Source organism: Erythrolamprus reginae, chromosome 1 (assembly GCF_031021105.1).
Source record: "Erythrolamprus reginae isolate rEryReg1 chromosome 1, rEryReg1.hap1, whole genome shotgun sequence".
Taxonomy (NCBI): Eukaryota; Metazoa; Chordata; class Lepidosauria; order Squamata; family Dipsadidae; genus Erythrolamprus; species Erythrolamprus reginae.
The window spans coordinates 195,151,352-195,166,974 of record NC_091950.1 but is presented as its reverse complement, the minus strand read 5'-3'; the positions used below and the strand labels follow the sequence as shown (position 1 = coordinate 195,166,974).

General features: G+C 36.3%; 1 protein-coding gene across 4 annotated transcripts in view; it reads left to right on the top strand.

Annotated features, from left to right (window-relative positions):
• CCDC141 (coiled-coil domain containing 141) overlaps nt 1–15,623 on the top strand; it is a 146,509-nt gene that overhangs the window by 108,042 nt on the left and 22,844 nt on the right. For 3 of the 4 annotated variants that reach the window (XM_070731847.1, XM_070731849.1, XM_070731850.1), the window contains 7 exons: nt 438–629; nt 2,931–3,104; nt 4,251–4,460; nt 5,253–5,378; nt 5,933–6,121; nt 6,957–7,136; nt 9,361–9,510. In XM_070731847.1, the coding sequence (XP_070587948.1) occupies nt 438–629; nt 2,931–3,104; nt 4,251–4,460; nt 5,253–5,378; nt 5,933–6,121; nt 6,957–7,136; nt 9,361–9,510 (1,221 nt within the window). The remainder of the gene's footprint in view (nt 1–437; nt 630–2,930; nt 3,105–4,250; nt 4,461–5,252; nt 5,379–5,932; nt 6,122–6,956; nt 7,137–9,360; nt 9,511–15,623) is intronic. The other variant, XM_070731848.1, reaches the window with a different exon arrangement.

Below are 15,623 nucleotides of genomic sequence, written 5' to 3'. Positions count from 1 at the left end.
GATGCAACTGGCTTTGCTTTCACGTTCTCTGCCTGAGCCCATGTCAAGCAGTTGTAAATTTTCTGAACTCCCATGATCCATAAATTAACATTAAGTTATGAAAGATAATCATTATTTTATTGCATAATTCTTGCCACAATTGAATCATTTTTAGCCATCTGCTAAACAAATAATTCTCTCAACACTATCAAACTATTCATGGGGAGGAAAATATACGTTATTTCAGAAATGTGGTGGTAGTGGTGGTGGCATAAAACATCTGAGAACTCTTGGTAGGGGAGGAAAGAATAAATTTAGCATCAGTGTGCAAACCATAATAGGATATACTGATAAACATTCTAAAATATAATATAATACTGTTTGATAACCAATAAATGAGAATATTGTTTAATTTTCAAAATGTTAATGCACTTATTTTTCTCTGTTATACATTGTAGGAGATGGCCAATGAACTAGAATTGGCTGTAAGAATTTGTAAAGAAATGGAAGAACTAGAAACCACTGAAATAGCAGTTTTTTCAAACAAAACTGAGCTTTTAAATGAAGAACTGGCAACACTGAACAGAAATCTTTCCTTAAAACTCAAAATCCTTAAGCCATATGTAGCCTTCTTAAAGTCATCAGATGAGGTACTTAAACATATTTTGTGGGAAAAAATTATGATCTGAAGGATACCTACTTTTGGTGACATATATAATGGGATAATGTTCAGAATAATGTTGCACCCTTCCCCAGTTGGCATTGATATGTGTCAAACTTGATAGCAAAGACTTAGTTTGAAAACTGCAGATTCTTCATTTGTTATTTTGACATAAAGAAATGACTACCAATCTGCTGGCTGAAGCAGTGAATTGATCATTATTTTTTGTGGTGGCTGTTGCAGTGCTGACTGGTATGGGAGAAAGTGGTCCTCTATAAAGTTTGTGGGAGCCTATACATAGATAAAGAGTATATGTTGGAAGAATGTTGTAGCATATTTTAGTTCCTCTTCATTAGATAGAATTAGATTAAATATTGAATTAAAGATAAAGGGTAATTTAAAATAGAGATGAAATTGGTCAAGTGATCTAGCACAGGGATCAATCACCAAACCAAAACCGTAGAAATGGTGGTAGACTTTAGAAGAAACCCTCCCATACTACCACCTCTTACAACACTAGACAACACAGTATCAACAGTAGAGACCTTCAAATTTCTACATTCCACATATCGCAAGATCTAAAATGGACACCTAATGTCAAAAATATCATCAAAAAAGCACAACAAAGAATGCATTTCTTTCCCAACTCAGAAAGCTCAAACTGTCCAAAGAGCTGCTGATACAGTTCTACAGAGGAATTATTGAATCTGTCATCTGCACCTCTATAACTGTCTAGTTTGGTTTTGTAACCCAACAAGACAGACACAGACTTCAGAGGATAATTACAACTGCAGAAAAGAACAATTGCTACCAACCTGCCTTCCATTGAGGATTGTATACTACACGAGTTGAAAAGATATAAATTGTTTCAACTCCTACCCTCAAAATGATGCTGTAGAGCACTACACCAGAACAACTAGACACAAGAACTGTGCATACCAGAACAACTAGACACTAAGAGCAGTTTTTCCCCAAACACCATCACTCTGCTAAACAAATAATTCCCTCAACACTGTCAAACTATTTACTAAGTTTGCACTACTATTAATCTTCTCATCGTTCCCATCACCCATCTCCTCCCACTAATGACTGTATGATTGTAACTTTGTTGTTCATATCTTCGTGATTTATATTGACTGGTTCCTAATATGATTTGATTGCTTATTTGTATCCAGACTGTCATTAAGTGTTGTACCTTATAATTCTTGATGAATGAATCTTTTCTTTTATGTACACTTAGAGCATATGCACCATGACAATTTCCTTGTATGGCCAATCACACTTGGGCAATAACATTCTATTCTATTCTGTTATATTCTGTTCTATTCTATTCTATTCTACTTTACTCTACTCTACTCTGTTCCCTGGTCTGTGGCCTCGTGCTCGGCCATGGCTCATTTGGAACCAGGCCGCAGAAGTGGTGGGTGAGTGTGCATGAAGCTTCATTTGTGAAAGCGGTGCTCGAGTGTATGCAAAACCATCCCATCTCTCTCCCGCTGCCACTGCAGTCACTTCTGCTGGTCCGCCGAAACAGAAAGGTTGGGGACCACTGATTGAGCAGAAAATTTCCTTCTAACTCTCTTCTCAGAAAGGGCAACATTCAATGTCAAACTAGTGTCCCAAATAATTATTTCATAATTATTAATTTACCAAAATTATTAATTTAGCAAAAGTCTTTGAAATTATGCCTTTGCTAACACCTTCTTATTAAATAGGAAAGGAACTCATGACTCTTTAGATGTTGCTGGATTTCGTTGCTCATTACAACCAGACTGTACAGACAATAGTTCAGAATGCTGAAAGTGATAAAATTACAGCAGAAGGTTACTGGTTTTCATTCCCTGCTTTAGTAGTGCAGTTTCCAGAGCAAACAGTGAAGTGTCTCATTAAGTGAAGGGCTACTAAAATTATTACTACCACACTGTGGCCGTGGCTTATGCAGGACGCCCTGCATTTTCTTTCAACAACTTTCAGTGCAAATTGGGTGCTCTAGGGTGGAGATCCCCCCCTGTCTGGGCAGTAGCCCACCCCTGGTCTCATTTAACAAGAATAAAAGACCATCTCAAACCTCTAAGAGAAACAGAGTAAAGGTAATAAGGTATGGTTTCAGGTTTTCTAATTTTATTTGCTATATATTTAACAAAACATTTTTTAAGTTCTTGCCTTAGCTTTTTATTTACTGCAAGGAAGAACTTCAAGGATTCTGTAGGTGCAACTCAATAGCCTAAAGAATGTCCATCATAAATCTTCAGAAAAGAATAGCCATGTTGATTCATTTTTATCCCTTTAGATTGGAAATGATGCCCAGAAGCTGAAAGAATTCTATATAAGCGAGCCTGCAGAAGACATTGAAGCTAAGAATGAGGCCTTGTTGCAATCAGCTGATGCCCAGTGGCATTTGGTTTTGAAGAAGATTCTTTCCACTCAAGATATGGGACATGACTTTATAAATTTAGTAAAGATGGTGAGGCCATTTCTGATTATTTATAATTACCAACTGTTCTGGTTTCTGGTAGAAATTTAGCAATTACAAATAACTCTTATTAAATGCATCATTTCATGAATAAAGAAACTCCATTTATTTCTCTGCTCTCCTGTAATTCAAACACATTCCATACAGCACTCGGTCCATTATCTCTCTCTTAGCTGCATTTCTCACATTCCTCCGTCTGCTTCATTTAAACAAGATTTATTTTCCTAACAGCATAACTTTGAAAAAACAGTAGCACTAACTGATAACAATATAAAATACTTTGGCTTACCTTAGTATGGCAAAAACACATCCATTTATCCTTTCGGCAATGTTGAAACTCCACCCTTCTTCTCCACTGACCCCCTGACATGCCAAATACACCACTACAATATTTAATCCATTCCTCTCCTTAATATCTTCTTCCAGACCTCTGCTCTCTACGTTTTTGGGCCCTTCTGAATTTAGGGTTAACCCAGAGAGTGTCTGATTCTCCCTCACTAGATCCTGAACTCATAGCCCCATCCTGTGGCTGGCCTCCCACCTGTTCTACTACCTGTAACCCCGGGGCCCCCACTAATTCATAAACACTATTTGAATCCGAGTCCTCAATATCTTCATCATCCTCCAACTGATGAGGAGTATGTACAACACCAACAATGTTTATTTTCCCACATTATTTCTGAACTAATCCTATATGTTTGGGATAAGCCACAATGAGTATAATTAAATATACCTTTTAGGGTAAAGCTATGCAAGTCATTTAGGGTATATATAGAAATACTACATGGTAACCCCATCTAGAGTGGGATGATGATATACATAGTTCCATGAGTCAAATCTTCTCTCAAGGATCCTGTTTAATATTTGGATGGATACCAATGGAAGGTTTTGACTTTTTTCTTTTATTCCCAAATAATGTTCAGATTTTAAGAACAAAGGACCTGGGAGGAAGTATTGAAGTCTCATTATTTCTGCACAGTGGTAAATGGAGTCAGATGCATGATGCATATTACATACATTTAGTTTGACTTCTAGGAAGATATATAGCATTGCATGAGGTGGAGCTGAAAGAAATCTCTGTCCCTTCTTGATGCCATCATAAAGATGCCAAAATAGTTAGCTTTCTGTCACTGTCAGAAAAAAAATTATAAATTCTGTCTGGAACAGGTGAATAACAATCTAATAATGAATGTGGAAAATGTTGTTCAAATAACGGAACATACTCTTGATATTCTGAACAAAGAAAAAGAAGAATTAACCGAGCTTTGGGCAAGATGGAAACTTAGTATGAATCAAGTGCAATCGATCAAGCAACAATGTGGAAAATTTAATGAGCAATTTAAAAATGTAAGTGAAATCTACATAATATTTATTCCTAACCCTCTTTGGTAAAATTGAATTGCCACTTGTTTTAATTTTGCTTTGGGCAGATCAGAACACCATGTCTAAAGAAACTGGTTTTTTGCACTATATTCAAGAGATTTGAAAGCATAATAGCTGAACTGTCTAGACATTTTTCCTAACAACGGTGTTTTTCAAAAAGATGAATTTCCTCTAGCAATTTTAAGGAAACATGAAATTTCATTATTAAATCCTCCCTGGAGTGTGTTATATACTGATATACAGAGTATGAAATTGCACAGCCGCCGCTGATTGGTTAATCTGGCAGTGGGAGAAATAAACTACTGTCAGTGGCTAAAAGCTTTTAAGGAAGCTTCTCTGCATCCTGCTGGCAGCCTGTATTATTTATTTTATTTGTTTATTTGTCAAAATGCATAAGATAATAGGTATGGTATAAACATAAACAAAAGCAAAGTAGGTATAGGTAAATTTAGACAATGGGACAGTAGGACAGGGATTGTAGGTACAATGGTGCACTTATGCACCCCCCTCCCCTTACAGACCTCTTAAGGAATGGGGAGAGGTCGACTGTAGGCAGTCTAAGGTTAAAATTTTGGGGGTTTGGGGAAGAAACGTTGTAGAAGGCGCATGTGGAAATTATATGGAATTTATATTGTATGGAACTTATATTATTGAAGGAAAGTTTAACATTCCTTCCCCCCCCCTTAAAACTGGTCTCTTCTTGTTTCAAAAAACTGAATTCTAAAATTTTACAAATTGTTTTGTGGTGCATTATAGACAACACAACGCTTAGTCGTTCTTCAAGAGGGACTCAGATCTATGCTGGCGCTTGATTTTGGAAGAAATCTTTCAATCCTTATAGAATTACAAAATAAGTTTAATGAAATTAAGCCACAGTTTCAGGTAAGAACATTAGCTGAGAATGTTGAAAAATTGTATCCTATTTGTTTCTTTAACAATTGAGAAATATGCCTTTTACTTCTTTATAAATCCAAAGGTAATTCAAACCAGGGGTGATATCCAGCAGGTTCTGACAGGTTCTGGAGAACTGGTAATGGAAAGTTTGAGTAGTTTGGAGAACCAGAAAATTCCATCTCTAGCTGGCCCAAGAGTGGGGTGAGAATGGAGATTTTGAAATATCCTTCCCCCAGAAGGCAATGGAGATTTTGAAGTATCCTTCCCCTGCCAAACCCACCAAGTCATGCCCACCAAACCAAGCCCACAAAACTGGTAGTAAAAGAAAATATTTCATCACTGATTCAAACATGCCATGCTGAATGAAATGCCATGTATTTAAATAAAATTTAAAAAGAAGTTCAGACTGAAATTAGTGCATTCACTTTTTCAGAACAAGGGGAAGTAACAGTTCAAACAAAATGAACAGAGATTTTCTTGGCTTAAATGTAAATGTGTTTTCCTTTGAGATGTGAATATTTTTATTGTACCTAATTCATTAGCAACTCAACGCTGAGGTAGAATACACATTAAAATTATCAGAGCAGCTGGACTTGAAAGGCACTCCTGACATGGAAAAATCTGAGAAAATAAGTGGGCTCATTCATCTCCATAAGGAAATAAAGGAAATGATGGAAAAATATGACGAAGTTTTCAACAAGACTGTCAAATTTCACAAAGTCAGAGAGGAGGTAAGTGCAGTTGTCTTTATTTTCATGAACCCCGTGATTTCACAGTCACATTCACCCTTGTCAGAGGTGGGTTTCAGTAGGTTCTGACCAGTTCTGAAGAACCAGTAGTGGAAATTTTGCGTGGTTGAGAGAACCAGTAAATACTACCTCTGACTGGCCCCTCCCCATCTATTATCTACTATGTCACACTCACCAAGCAATGCGCACAGAACCAGCAGTAAAAAATTTAAACCGCACAGCTGATCAATGTGTACTTTCTTTTCCTGGGCTATAAATACAATTTTAAAACAAGCAGTTATTAGGCAATAATTATGCTAAAGTACAGTGGTACCTCTACCTAAGAACGCCTTTACTTATGAACTTTTCTAGATAAGAACTGGGTGTTTAAAAAATTTTTTGCGTCTTCTCAAGAAACATTTTCTACTTACAAACCCAAGTCTCCGAAACTGTAACCAGAAAAGGGGCCTCTGTGGGACCTCTCTACAAATATCCTGGGAGGAAACAGGGCTGGAAAAAGTGGGGAGAAGCCTCTGTGGGCCCCCTCTAGGAATCTCCTGGGAGGAAACAGGGCTTCCACCCTCCCTGTGGTTTTCCCAATTGCATGCATTTTACATTGATTCCTATGGGGAAAAATGCTTCTTCTTACAAACTTTTCTACTTAAGAACCTGGTCACGGAATGAGTTAAATTCATAAGTAGAGGTACCACTGTATTTGGGTGGGCAAATTCTGCAGTTAGAGTCAAAGTTGTCTTGAACTGAACCTGAATGCTCTGTGAAAGTAAAACTAAAAGATGCAAGGCTAGATGTTAATGAAACATATCTATAATTTTCCCAGCTTGAAGGTCTCATAAAATCGGGAGGACTGGAGATCCTACAAATGAAAGATGTGCCAAGTGACACTTCCCACGCTAAGATCCACCTGACTAATGCTCAGGAGAAGCATGTACATATCAGACACCTGTATAAATTGGCACTTTCGCTTGGAATGGATATACTCTCAACAGTAAAACATCCTGTAAGTAAATACTACAGCAAGTCTAGAATGGGGGAAATCAGCACTTTTGCTTGGATATTGCATTGGCATCCTTCAGTCTCAAAAGACTATGGTATCATGCTCTGGATTCCTGGAAGGAGTACTCTCAACAGTAATACATGTTGTAAGTAAATGTCAGAGTAAATCCAAAATGGGGAAAGGGAGCAATTATCCAGGATAACCTATTTTTTTCTTACATCAGTCATGGACTCTGAATTTACAACAGTGCCAGAAGTACAACTGAACCTTTTGCCATCCCACTTTTTTCCCCCACATTGTGGGAGTATATTGAGTGACTACTAATATTATGTTGCAAGCCGCCCTAAGTCTCCGGAGAATGGTGGCCTAGAAATTGAAATAATAAACAAACAAACAAATAAAATTGTTTTCTTTATGTATCACTTAACTGTATGTAACTTTCTTTGACAAAAATGATGACTGGCTGGAGTGAATACTGTCAATTGGAGCTCAGTTTAGGGAAGAAGGTAGTATTGATATAGAGGTTCACAAGTTGAGATGATACCTATCAGTATTTAATTTATTCTGGGTAGATTTGCACACATACCTATGCTCTTTAGCATAATGTACATACATTTTGAGTAAAGGATAAAGGCAAAGCTTTCTTTTGTAATGTGAAGTATCTTTGACCAGTTTTATCTTTGTCCAGGGGTCTCCAATTTTAGCAATTGTAAGCCTGGGGGACTTGAACTGCCAAGCTTAAAGTTGCTAAGGTTGGAGATCCTTGGCTTAGTCCATCAATTGCAACCTCTTTTAGGGCAATTCCACACTACAACTTAAGAGCCTTGTCTCTTCTGATGTTCCAAGTCAATTTCAGAAATCCCAGAGGATTGTCAGAATAGAATAGGTAGAATAGTTTTTTTTTTTATGGCCAAGTGTGATTGGACACACAAGTCTTGGTGCCTATGCTCTCAGTGTACATAAAGGAAAAGATAATTTCATCAAGAATCTTAAGATACAACACTTAATCATAGTCAAGGTACAAATAACCAGCCTGGATCACAGTCATTGCTATACCCAATTAATTATTCCCCCCATCTCTTGCAGGCAAAGGCAAACCTTACAGCCTGGTTTCAATATGGTCCAGTGAGTGCCATTTCCTGTTAGGGCTGTTCCTTTATCACTAGTCACTATGATTTTGCTTTCCCAAACGTTTGCCAATATGCATGCCTTCATTTTCCCTTTCCACATTATCTTCTTTGACATCAATACAGACCCTTTCTTTTCTTTTTTTCTCCTTATAAGAACAATAAGGTTATTGCTACAAAAATGAAAGCAGTAGGAAAAAATTATTATTAATTCTTTGATGTTGTCCTGGTATTCTTCTATATATCCATGGAAGGATTGATAGTTCAGCTTCATAAAAATACAGTAATAACATACCTATTATACTAAAGTGTTAAAATGAATCAAGGTAAGGGAAACTCTGCAGTACTATGGGCAGTGTTGATGCAGAAATTATCAAAATATCGCATGGACTTGCTACTTTGCCCCATCTATTCTCGTTCGCTCCTTAAAACTTTTGATCAAGTATTTTCATTCTGAGAATGGAGGAGGATGCTTTCACAATGGGCACACAGTGTTTGCCATTGTTCTCACCAGGCATATTCTGACACAAAGCAGATAATTCTTCCCGACTTTACTTAATTAATTGGATTTATTTGCTTTTTTAGCTTTTCTGGTTTCTGTTGTATTTTATTGATCTGTTGTTGGGTTATTTTATGTTTTCCTTCTGATTATTGCTGCGTCTTCATTGATCGTGCTTATTCTTTTCTTTCAGTTTTGTTGAGATTGTCTCCAAAAAGTAGTTTCTTACCTTGTAAAAGATGAATAGATAAAATAAATTAACTTGATTGAAAAGAGTTTCAGAGTCTTTTATCTGAATGTACCTTAACCACTAATTCAGGTCAGCGGTAGAACCTCTGTTCATCTACAATCCAAGAAACAGCACATTCTGTGGAATAAGTAGATATGTCCATGGTTTAAACCAAGCTTTATATCTTGCATATATGTTGACAGGTATAGAACTCAAATTTCTGTTTCCATATCTTAGAAATATTAAGAGTTAGAATTAGAGTACCATGATTTTGGGAAACAATAATTTACCACACAATACTTTTCATTATTACTGTCACTGTTTATAGATAATTGCTTATTGTTTCAGCAAGATTTATATGTTTTGTTTCAGAATTCCTTTAATGTTTCTGTAAAGAATTTACAGCAACAACTGGATACCATGCAGTCTGACAGCACTAACTGGGACGCCAAAGCTGAAAAATATGAGGAAGAGCTGTCGCATGTCCTCCGTTTCTGCATGACAAGGGACGAGATACATGAGGTGTGGTGAAAAGAAATTATTAAATGACTGCAACTGTTGCGTCCTTTGTCGTCTTCTTTTACTCTTCACTAATGTCATTGCATTACATTTTGTTTAAGCTTTTTAAGGAAACCTTAATTCACAAACCATTGTAGAGATATTGGTGGCTCTCTCATTAAAGCCTTTGCTGGGGATCGAAAAGCAGAATTTGGCAGCTATATTTCACTTGAGTCAATCAGTATGTAAAATAGATTATCGGTAGACTGTAGATTGAATTGCTACAGTTGTTTTTCTTCACCCATATGTAAAATGTCCAACAGCGCAAACTAAATGCGTCTTCTCAAAAATTGGATTCATCAGAAACAGGAGCAGTTTTTCCCTTCCTATGCTCTGAAGTCCATGCGAGGTCCATGTGAGGTCTGGAATGCATGTCAGAGAAAGGAATGCAAAGGTGGGTTTCAGCAGGTTCTAACCAGTTCTGAAGAACTGGTAGCAAAAATTTTGAGTGATTCGAAGAACCGTTAAATACCACCTCTGACATCCCCATCTATTCTCGGCCTTCTGAGTCCCAGCTGATCAGGAGGAAATGTGGATTTTGCAGTAACCTTCCCCTGGAGTGGGGTGGGAATGGAGATTTCATAGTATCCTTCCCCTGCCACGCCCACCAAGCCATGCCACCAAGCCATGTCCACCAAGCCACACCCAGAGAACTGGTAGTAAAGAAAATTAGAATCCCACCACTGAAGGAATGGAATTAGAACTTTGTGCAAATGGACTGTTGCTAGTGCAATTTTGTACTCAACTAATTGGAGTATTCTAAAATAAATATTTTCTTTACTCTAAAATTTATGTCTTTCACAGTAGTTATGTTCAGAAGCACTCAAAATCACAACCCACACCCCATCCATAAATCTGAAATAATACATTCTGGTGTCTTGTTCTTATTTGAGTCAGTGACAATAGGATTAAAATAAAGTCTGATGGAAACTCATCTCTTAGCTCCTTTGTGCAACATAAATATAACTATAGCTTTCTGACAAATAGAGCTTAATGAATAAACAGCTTCCTAGGATATTTAAATGGGTTGTCATTTCTTAATATGGTGAATCCTTAATTTTAAGAATTATTGAAGGATTTTTAAATCATTAATATATGGTGGCTGAAATCCATAAAAATAGTTTGGGCACTTTTGTTTTCTTTCCTATTACAAAAGTCCAACAGAGTATAATAAAATACTTCAAAATGTTCTCTTGATTTTAAAAATGGTTTCTTGTGATTCATGGTGGGCTATTATCCAAGAAATACCAATGTGAAGTCCCAATGATGTAAGGAATTTTTTTCTGATTGTCTGGACACCCTATATATATACAGTGTTTGAAACATGTGCTTGTGAATCACCATACGATAAGCAAAGCTCTTTACTTTTAAGAGAAATGAAAATCAATCTTAAGTCTGTGCAGATGCATTTATGTATCTTCAAACTGTCTTAATTGTGTCAACTGGCATCCTTGTTGATACTCTAGTGATTACATCTTGTTGATCAGCCTTTTTGTACTTAGCCTAGTGATTTGTACTCAGTAGGACAAAAAGCGACAATTCTTGTCATTCAGTTTCCTGTTAATGCCACTTTCCTTGATGAACATGATTGCTTGGGCCTGCTCCGTGAGCTGGGCTCATTTGGAATGTATTGTTTTGATTAGCAAATGTCACCTCAGCACAAGTTCCCCCAGACTCCAAAACAATCTCCGACTTTAGTAACTTCACTGAAGTTCCCTCAATGTACAGTCTGAAAGTATTTTTGGTAATCACACTTACTTTTCATAGCTTTGATATTTCATCCTGTACAGTACAGAAAAGCCAACAAACTTGTGTAATTACTATAGAAAGAAATTTATTTGTGGATTGCAGTTTAGCTCCTGTGAAGTGCTCAATTAAAAATAAACTGACATTTGATGAGATTTAGATAGTGCTTTCCTATTGTATAAATAGCAAGCACTGTACATCATGAAAAGCAGTGACATTATGTTGGCATGAAAGTAATGTAATGCTTTTAAAGGCTAGATGCCCTTATGCTAGGCGTAAAATAAATTGAAGTCCGTTTAAGTTAGCTTAATATCATTTAAAATGATATTTGGATAGTTTTGCTGAAGGCAGTTCATCAGCATTTATTTGATAATTATGTAATAGTATTTAATTTGATTGGATTATTTTGAAGACACAGATTTTTTTAGAAAGTGCAGAGCAAATCTGCTGGTTAGCTCAGTTCAGTTTGATCTGTTTTCAAATGGAAAATACATTTAAAATGGGGAAAATATGAAACACATTATCTTCAAAGTAGTACTCAGATAAAACAAACCAATTTTCCCCTTCATTTTTGTCCAATGAAAGCAGTGGTTTACTGGGTCATCTAAGGTCAACTTAATCCTTGGAGTAACACTCTGTATGGCAGATGATGTAATTTATTACTTCCTTGTGAGTGAGAGAGCAGAGATTCATATTTGTAGATGGACTAGCATTTAAAGGTTGGGGTGCAGTGATTATACTAGATTTTAAAACTAATTTGTCTTTCAAAAGACATCAAACAACCTAACATTTATATATGGTTCACATATATAAAACAATCCTTAAATCCATTTTTAAAACTGAGTTGACAATAGTGAGTACTAGTGTTGGGCGAACCCAACAAAGTTCGGGTTCGGCAAACTCACCCAAACTTTGCTGTGAAGTTCAGGTGAGTTCGCCGAGCACGAACATGAACACGAACACGAACATGAACTTTTGCTTGCAGCAAGCCGCTGCGGTGTTCTTTTCCTTTTACAGAAAAGGATGCCGCAACGATGCTGCAAGCAAAAGGAGGTGGGAAATCCCATGAAGGGATTCTGGGGGCGGGGCTTTGACGTAACAGAGACTCCTTCCTCACCGTTTCAGCCAGCCAGGAAGTAGTCTCCGTGACATCAAAGCCCCGCCCCCGGAATCCCTTCATGGGATTTCCCACCTCCTTTTGCTTGCAGCACTGCAAGCAAAAGGAGGTGGGAAATCCTACAATGGGATTCCCCACTCTCCTACCGGGCAGTGGAATTTTGCAGTGTTCGGCCAAACCTGAACCCAAACTTTTATAAAAGTTTGGGTTCGGGTTTGGCATGCCGAACACTGCAAAGTTCGGCACGAGTCCGAACTTTGCAAGTTTGGTTCGCCCAACACTAGAGAGTACTGAATGGATTTTTCCATTTCAACAAATGAAACTGGACTGAAATCAATTCGACTTATTCTTTGCTTTTTTAAAAGGAAGATAATAAAATAATCCAATTTTGGAGTAATGATAAGAAAATTATTATCCTACCAAGGAGAAAATTATACCTCCACCAAAATGGGCAGGTCAAGCTACTGTAGGGAGCAAACCCCAAACTTAATTGCATTGACTATGTTTCCTAGTTGGATAATTGTCAGCACATCAAACAATTGAACTCAGAAAGCATCAAGAATTTCACAGTTTAACCCTGAACACATATTCTTTTTAATTGAAAGATACTGTATTTTTCAGAGTATAAGACCCACCTTTTTCCTCTAAAAGAGGCTAAAAATTTGGGTGTGTCTTATACTCCAATGTAGCTTTTTTATGAAGCATTTTTTTCCAGCCCTAACTAGGTGCTAATGATCTTCCCGGCTCTTACATTGCAGGCTTTTTCATTGTTACTCTCTGCAAATAATGTTTTTCCAGCCCTAAGTCTTTGCAGGCTTTTTTTCATTGGTCTACTTGCTCCGAATAAGTTTCTTCCCAACCCTAATGAAGTGACAATGATGTTCCCAGTTCTTACCAGCTTGCAAGTTCTTTCATTGTTACTCTCTCCAAATAAGGTTTTTTAAGTCCTAACCACGGGATAAAATAATGTGTTGAAACTGACCAGGCCAAGGACGCTAGCCAGATGAATAATCTGGTAGCCAGGTGCATCTTATATTCCAGTACATTTTATACTCCAAAAAATATGGTAAATTTATTAATGTTTAGCCTGTGTATAAAGAAAATTGAGGCAGGAGAAGAGTCTGCCTTAGGAAAGAAAATGGTCTTCTTCCCTAGAGATTTTTAAACAGAAGCTGGACAACCATATGTCAGAAATAATATAATTGTAATCTGAATGTTATCATATTATATTGAATTGTACTAGAGATGTTCCCTGTTCTAAACACTATGCCTCTAATTGAATTATATAAACTATATAAACAATTTAAACAAGAAAATAAATTATTTATAGAGTTTTTAAGTACAAGGGTCTAAGCAAAATACCCCTGTCATTTTACAACTTCATGCTTACTTCAGCAGAGATTAGGCCCATATTTCAAAACCAATTTTAGGCTTGTAGGACATTTTAATGCCATTCTGGATATATGATAGCATGCACTCATAAATCAAAGTTTACATTTCTGCCTGGTATCCAACTTGCATCAATTCTACATCACAATCACTGCAATGTAGTCTTGTTCAGAACTTGCCATGACAGCATTTTAAAATAACACTTTGAACCAATACTTTTCTCTGCCACCACCACCCCTCCTTCTTCCCTTCTAGAAGTGTCACAGCACTGTGTGCAAACACATTGGGCATAAGTATTTTTAAATTACATACCGCATTTGTGATGTTTCAGTGCATGATTTCCAACAATCAACTTACACACAATTGAAAAAAGCTACATTAAAGGGATTCCTTGAAAGACTTCATCTTGAAAAAAAGAGTAGTAGTATCTTCTATTTTCTTGTGAAACATGAGAAATTTATTTAGTTCTCATAGACTGTTAATTGTTATTTTCTTCTTCTTATGTGACAAATTGCAATAATTGAATTATCTTATTCCTTGTGTTGTTCCTTGCCCATGAAAAATCAGGTTTGTCATGGGTAAAAAAATGGCTTTCTAAGGTAAAGGCTAATTAAAATAAGGTTTCTAATAATATATGGAATATATTATTGCAGTTGCTTGTTGTCTTGTGCAATCTTGTAATGTCACATCTTCCTCAGTGAATCAAATATACTGATGAAGCTGCTATGGTTTCACAAACACTACGACATTATTATACTAAATATTAGTGACTTTCTCAGAAATGTCCTACCGAATTCAGTTGGTGCCTCTTTCAAATATTCATGCTTAAAGCAAAACTGCAATATTATATGCATATGAAGATTTTTTTTACCTACCTTGATTGATTGATGATTATGTTTTTGACACCTAGGGACAATATAGATTTTTTTCCATCATGAGTCTTGGATTTCTCCTTCTCCTAATATCCTTTCATCTTTGATGTTTAGATGTCTGTCTGTCTGTCTGTCTGTCTGTCTGTCTGTCTGTCTGTCTGTCTGTCTGTCTGTCTATCTATCTATCTATCTATCTATCTATCTATCTATCTATCTATCTTCTACCATCCAACCATAACATATGAATTTGTTTAGTAATTTGATCTATATTGCTCCTAATGTAAATTAATTTGTCTATCAATAAGTAGCAGCATTATTCCTAGTTATTAAAAGCTAATCAGTATTAAGACATAAAGTAAGAAGTCTAATGCTATGGATTGAAATTTGTCATTTCAATCAGTTTTGCATTTAGAAGAAGAAAAGCAAGGCTGAATTCTGCAATCTATTGACATCCCTTCCTGAAACAATGAATTTTTGTTTCATGCACTTTCTATCCAAAGAGAAAAAAAGAAGATTAATATCTTTAATAATTACACTGACAACCTATTAAAAGGATTTTTATTCCTTTGCTGATTTGTGGTTCTATGTAAGGATTTCTTGTCCTCACCAAAGAATCATGATTTCACATTTTAAACAGAAAAAGAGTGAATTTCTGGCTGGCTCTGATGTCCTATAAGAGATACTTGCAACTACAGTACTTCATCTGATGATAAATGGATTGTGGATATTTTATATTCTTCTAGCATAAATTGAGATCCTTACTTTAAAGTTAAAGACATCTTTAGTTTGAAAATAATTGGCAATGTTCAAATAATAAATAAATAAATAAATAAATGACTCAATAAGTCTCACCCATGTACTACTTGTAAAGAATTTTTATTCTGGAACAAGGTAGAAAAAAACAAACATTGAGCATTTATTAAGAATGTGTTTCCAGCCAATCAGTCAAGTTC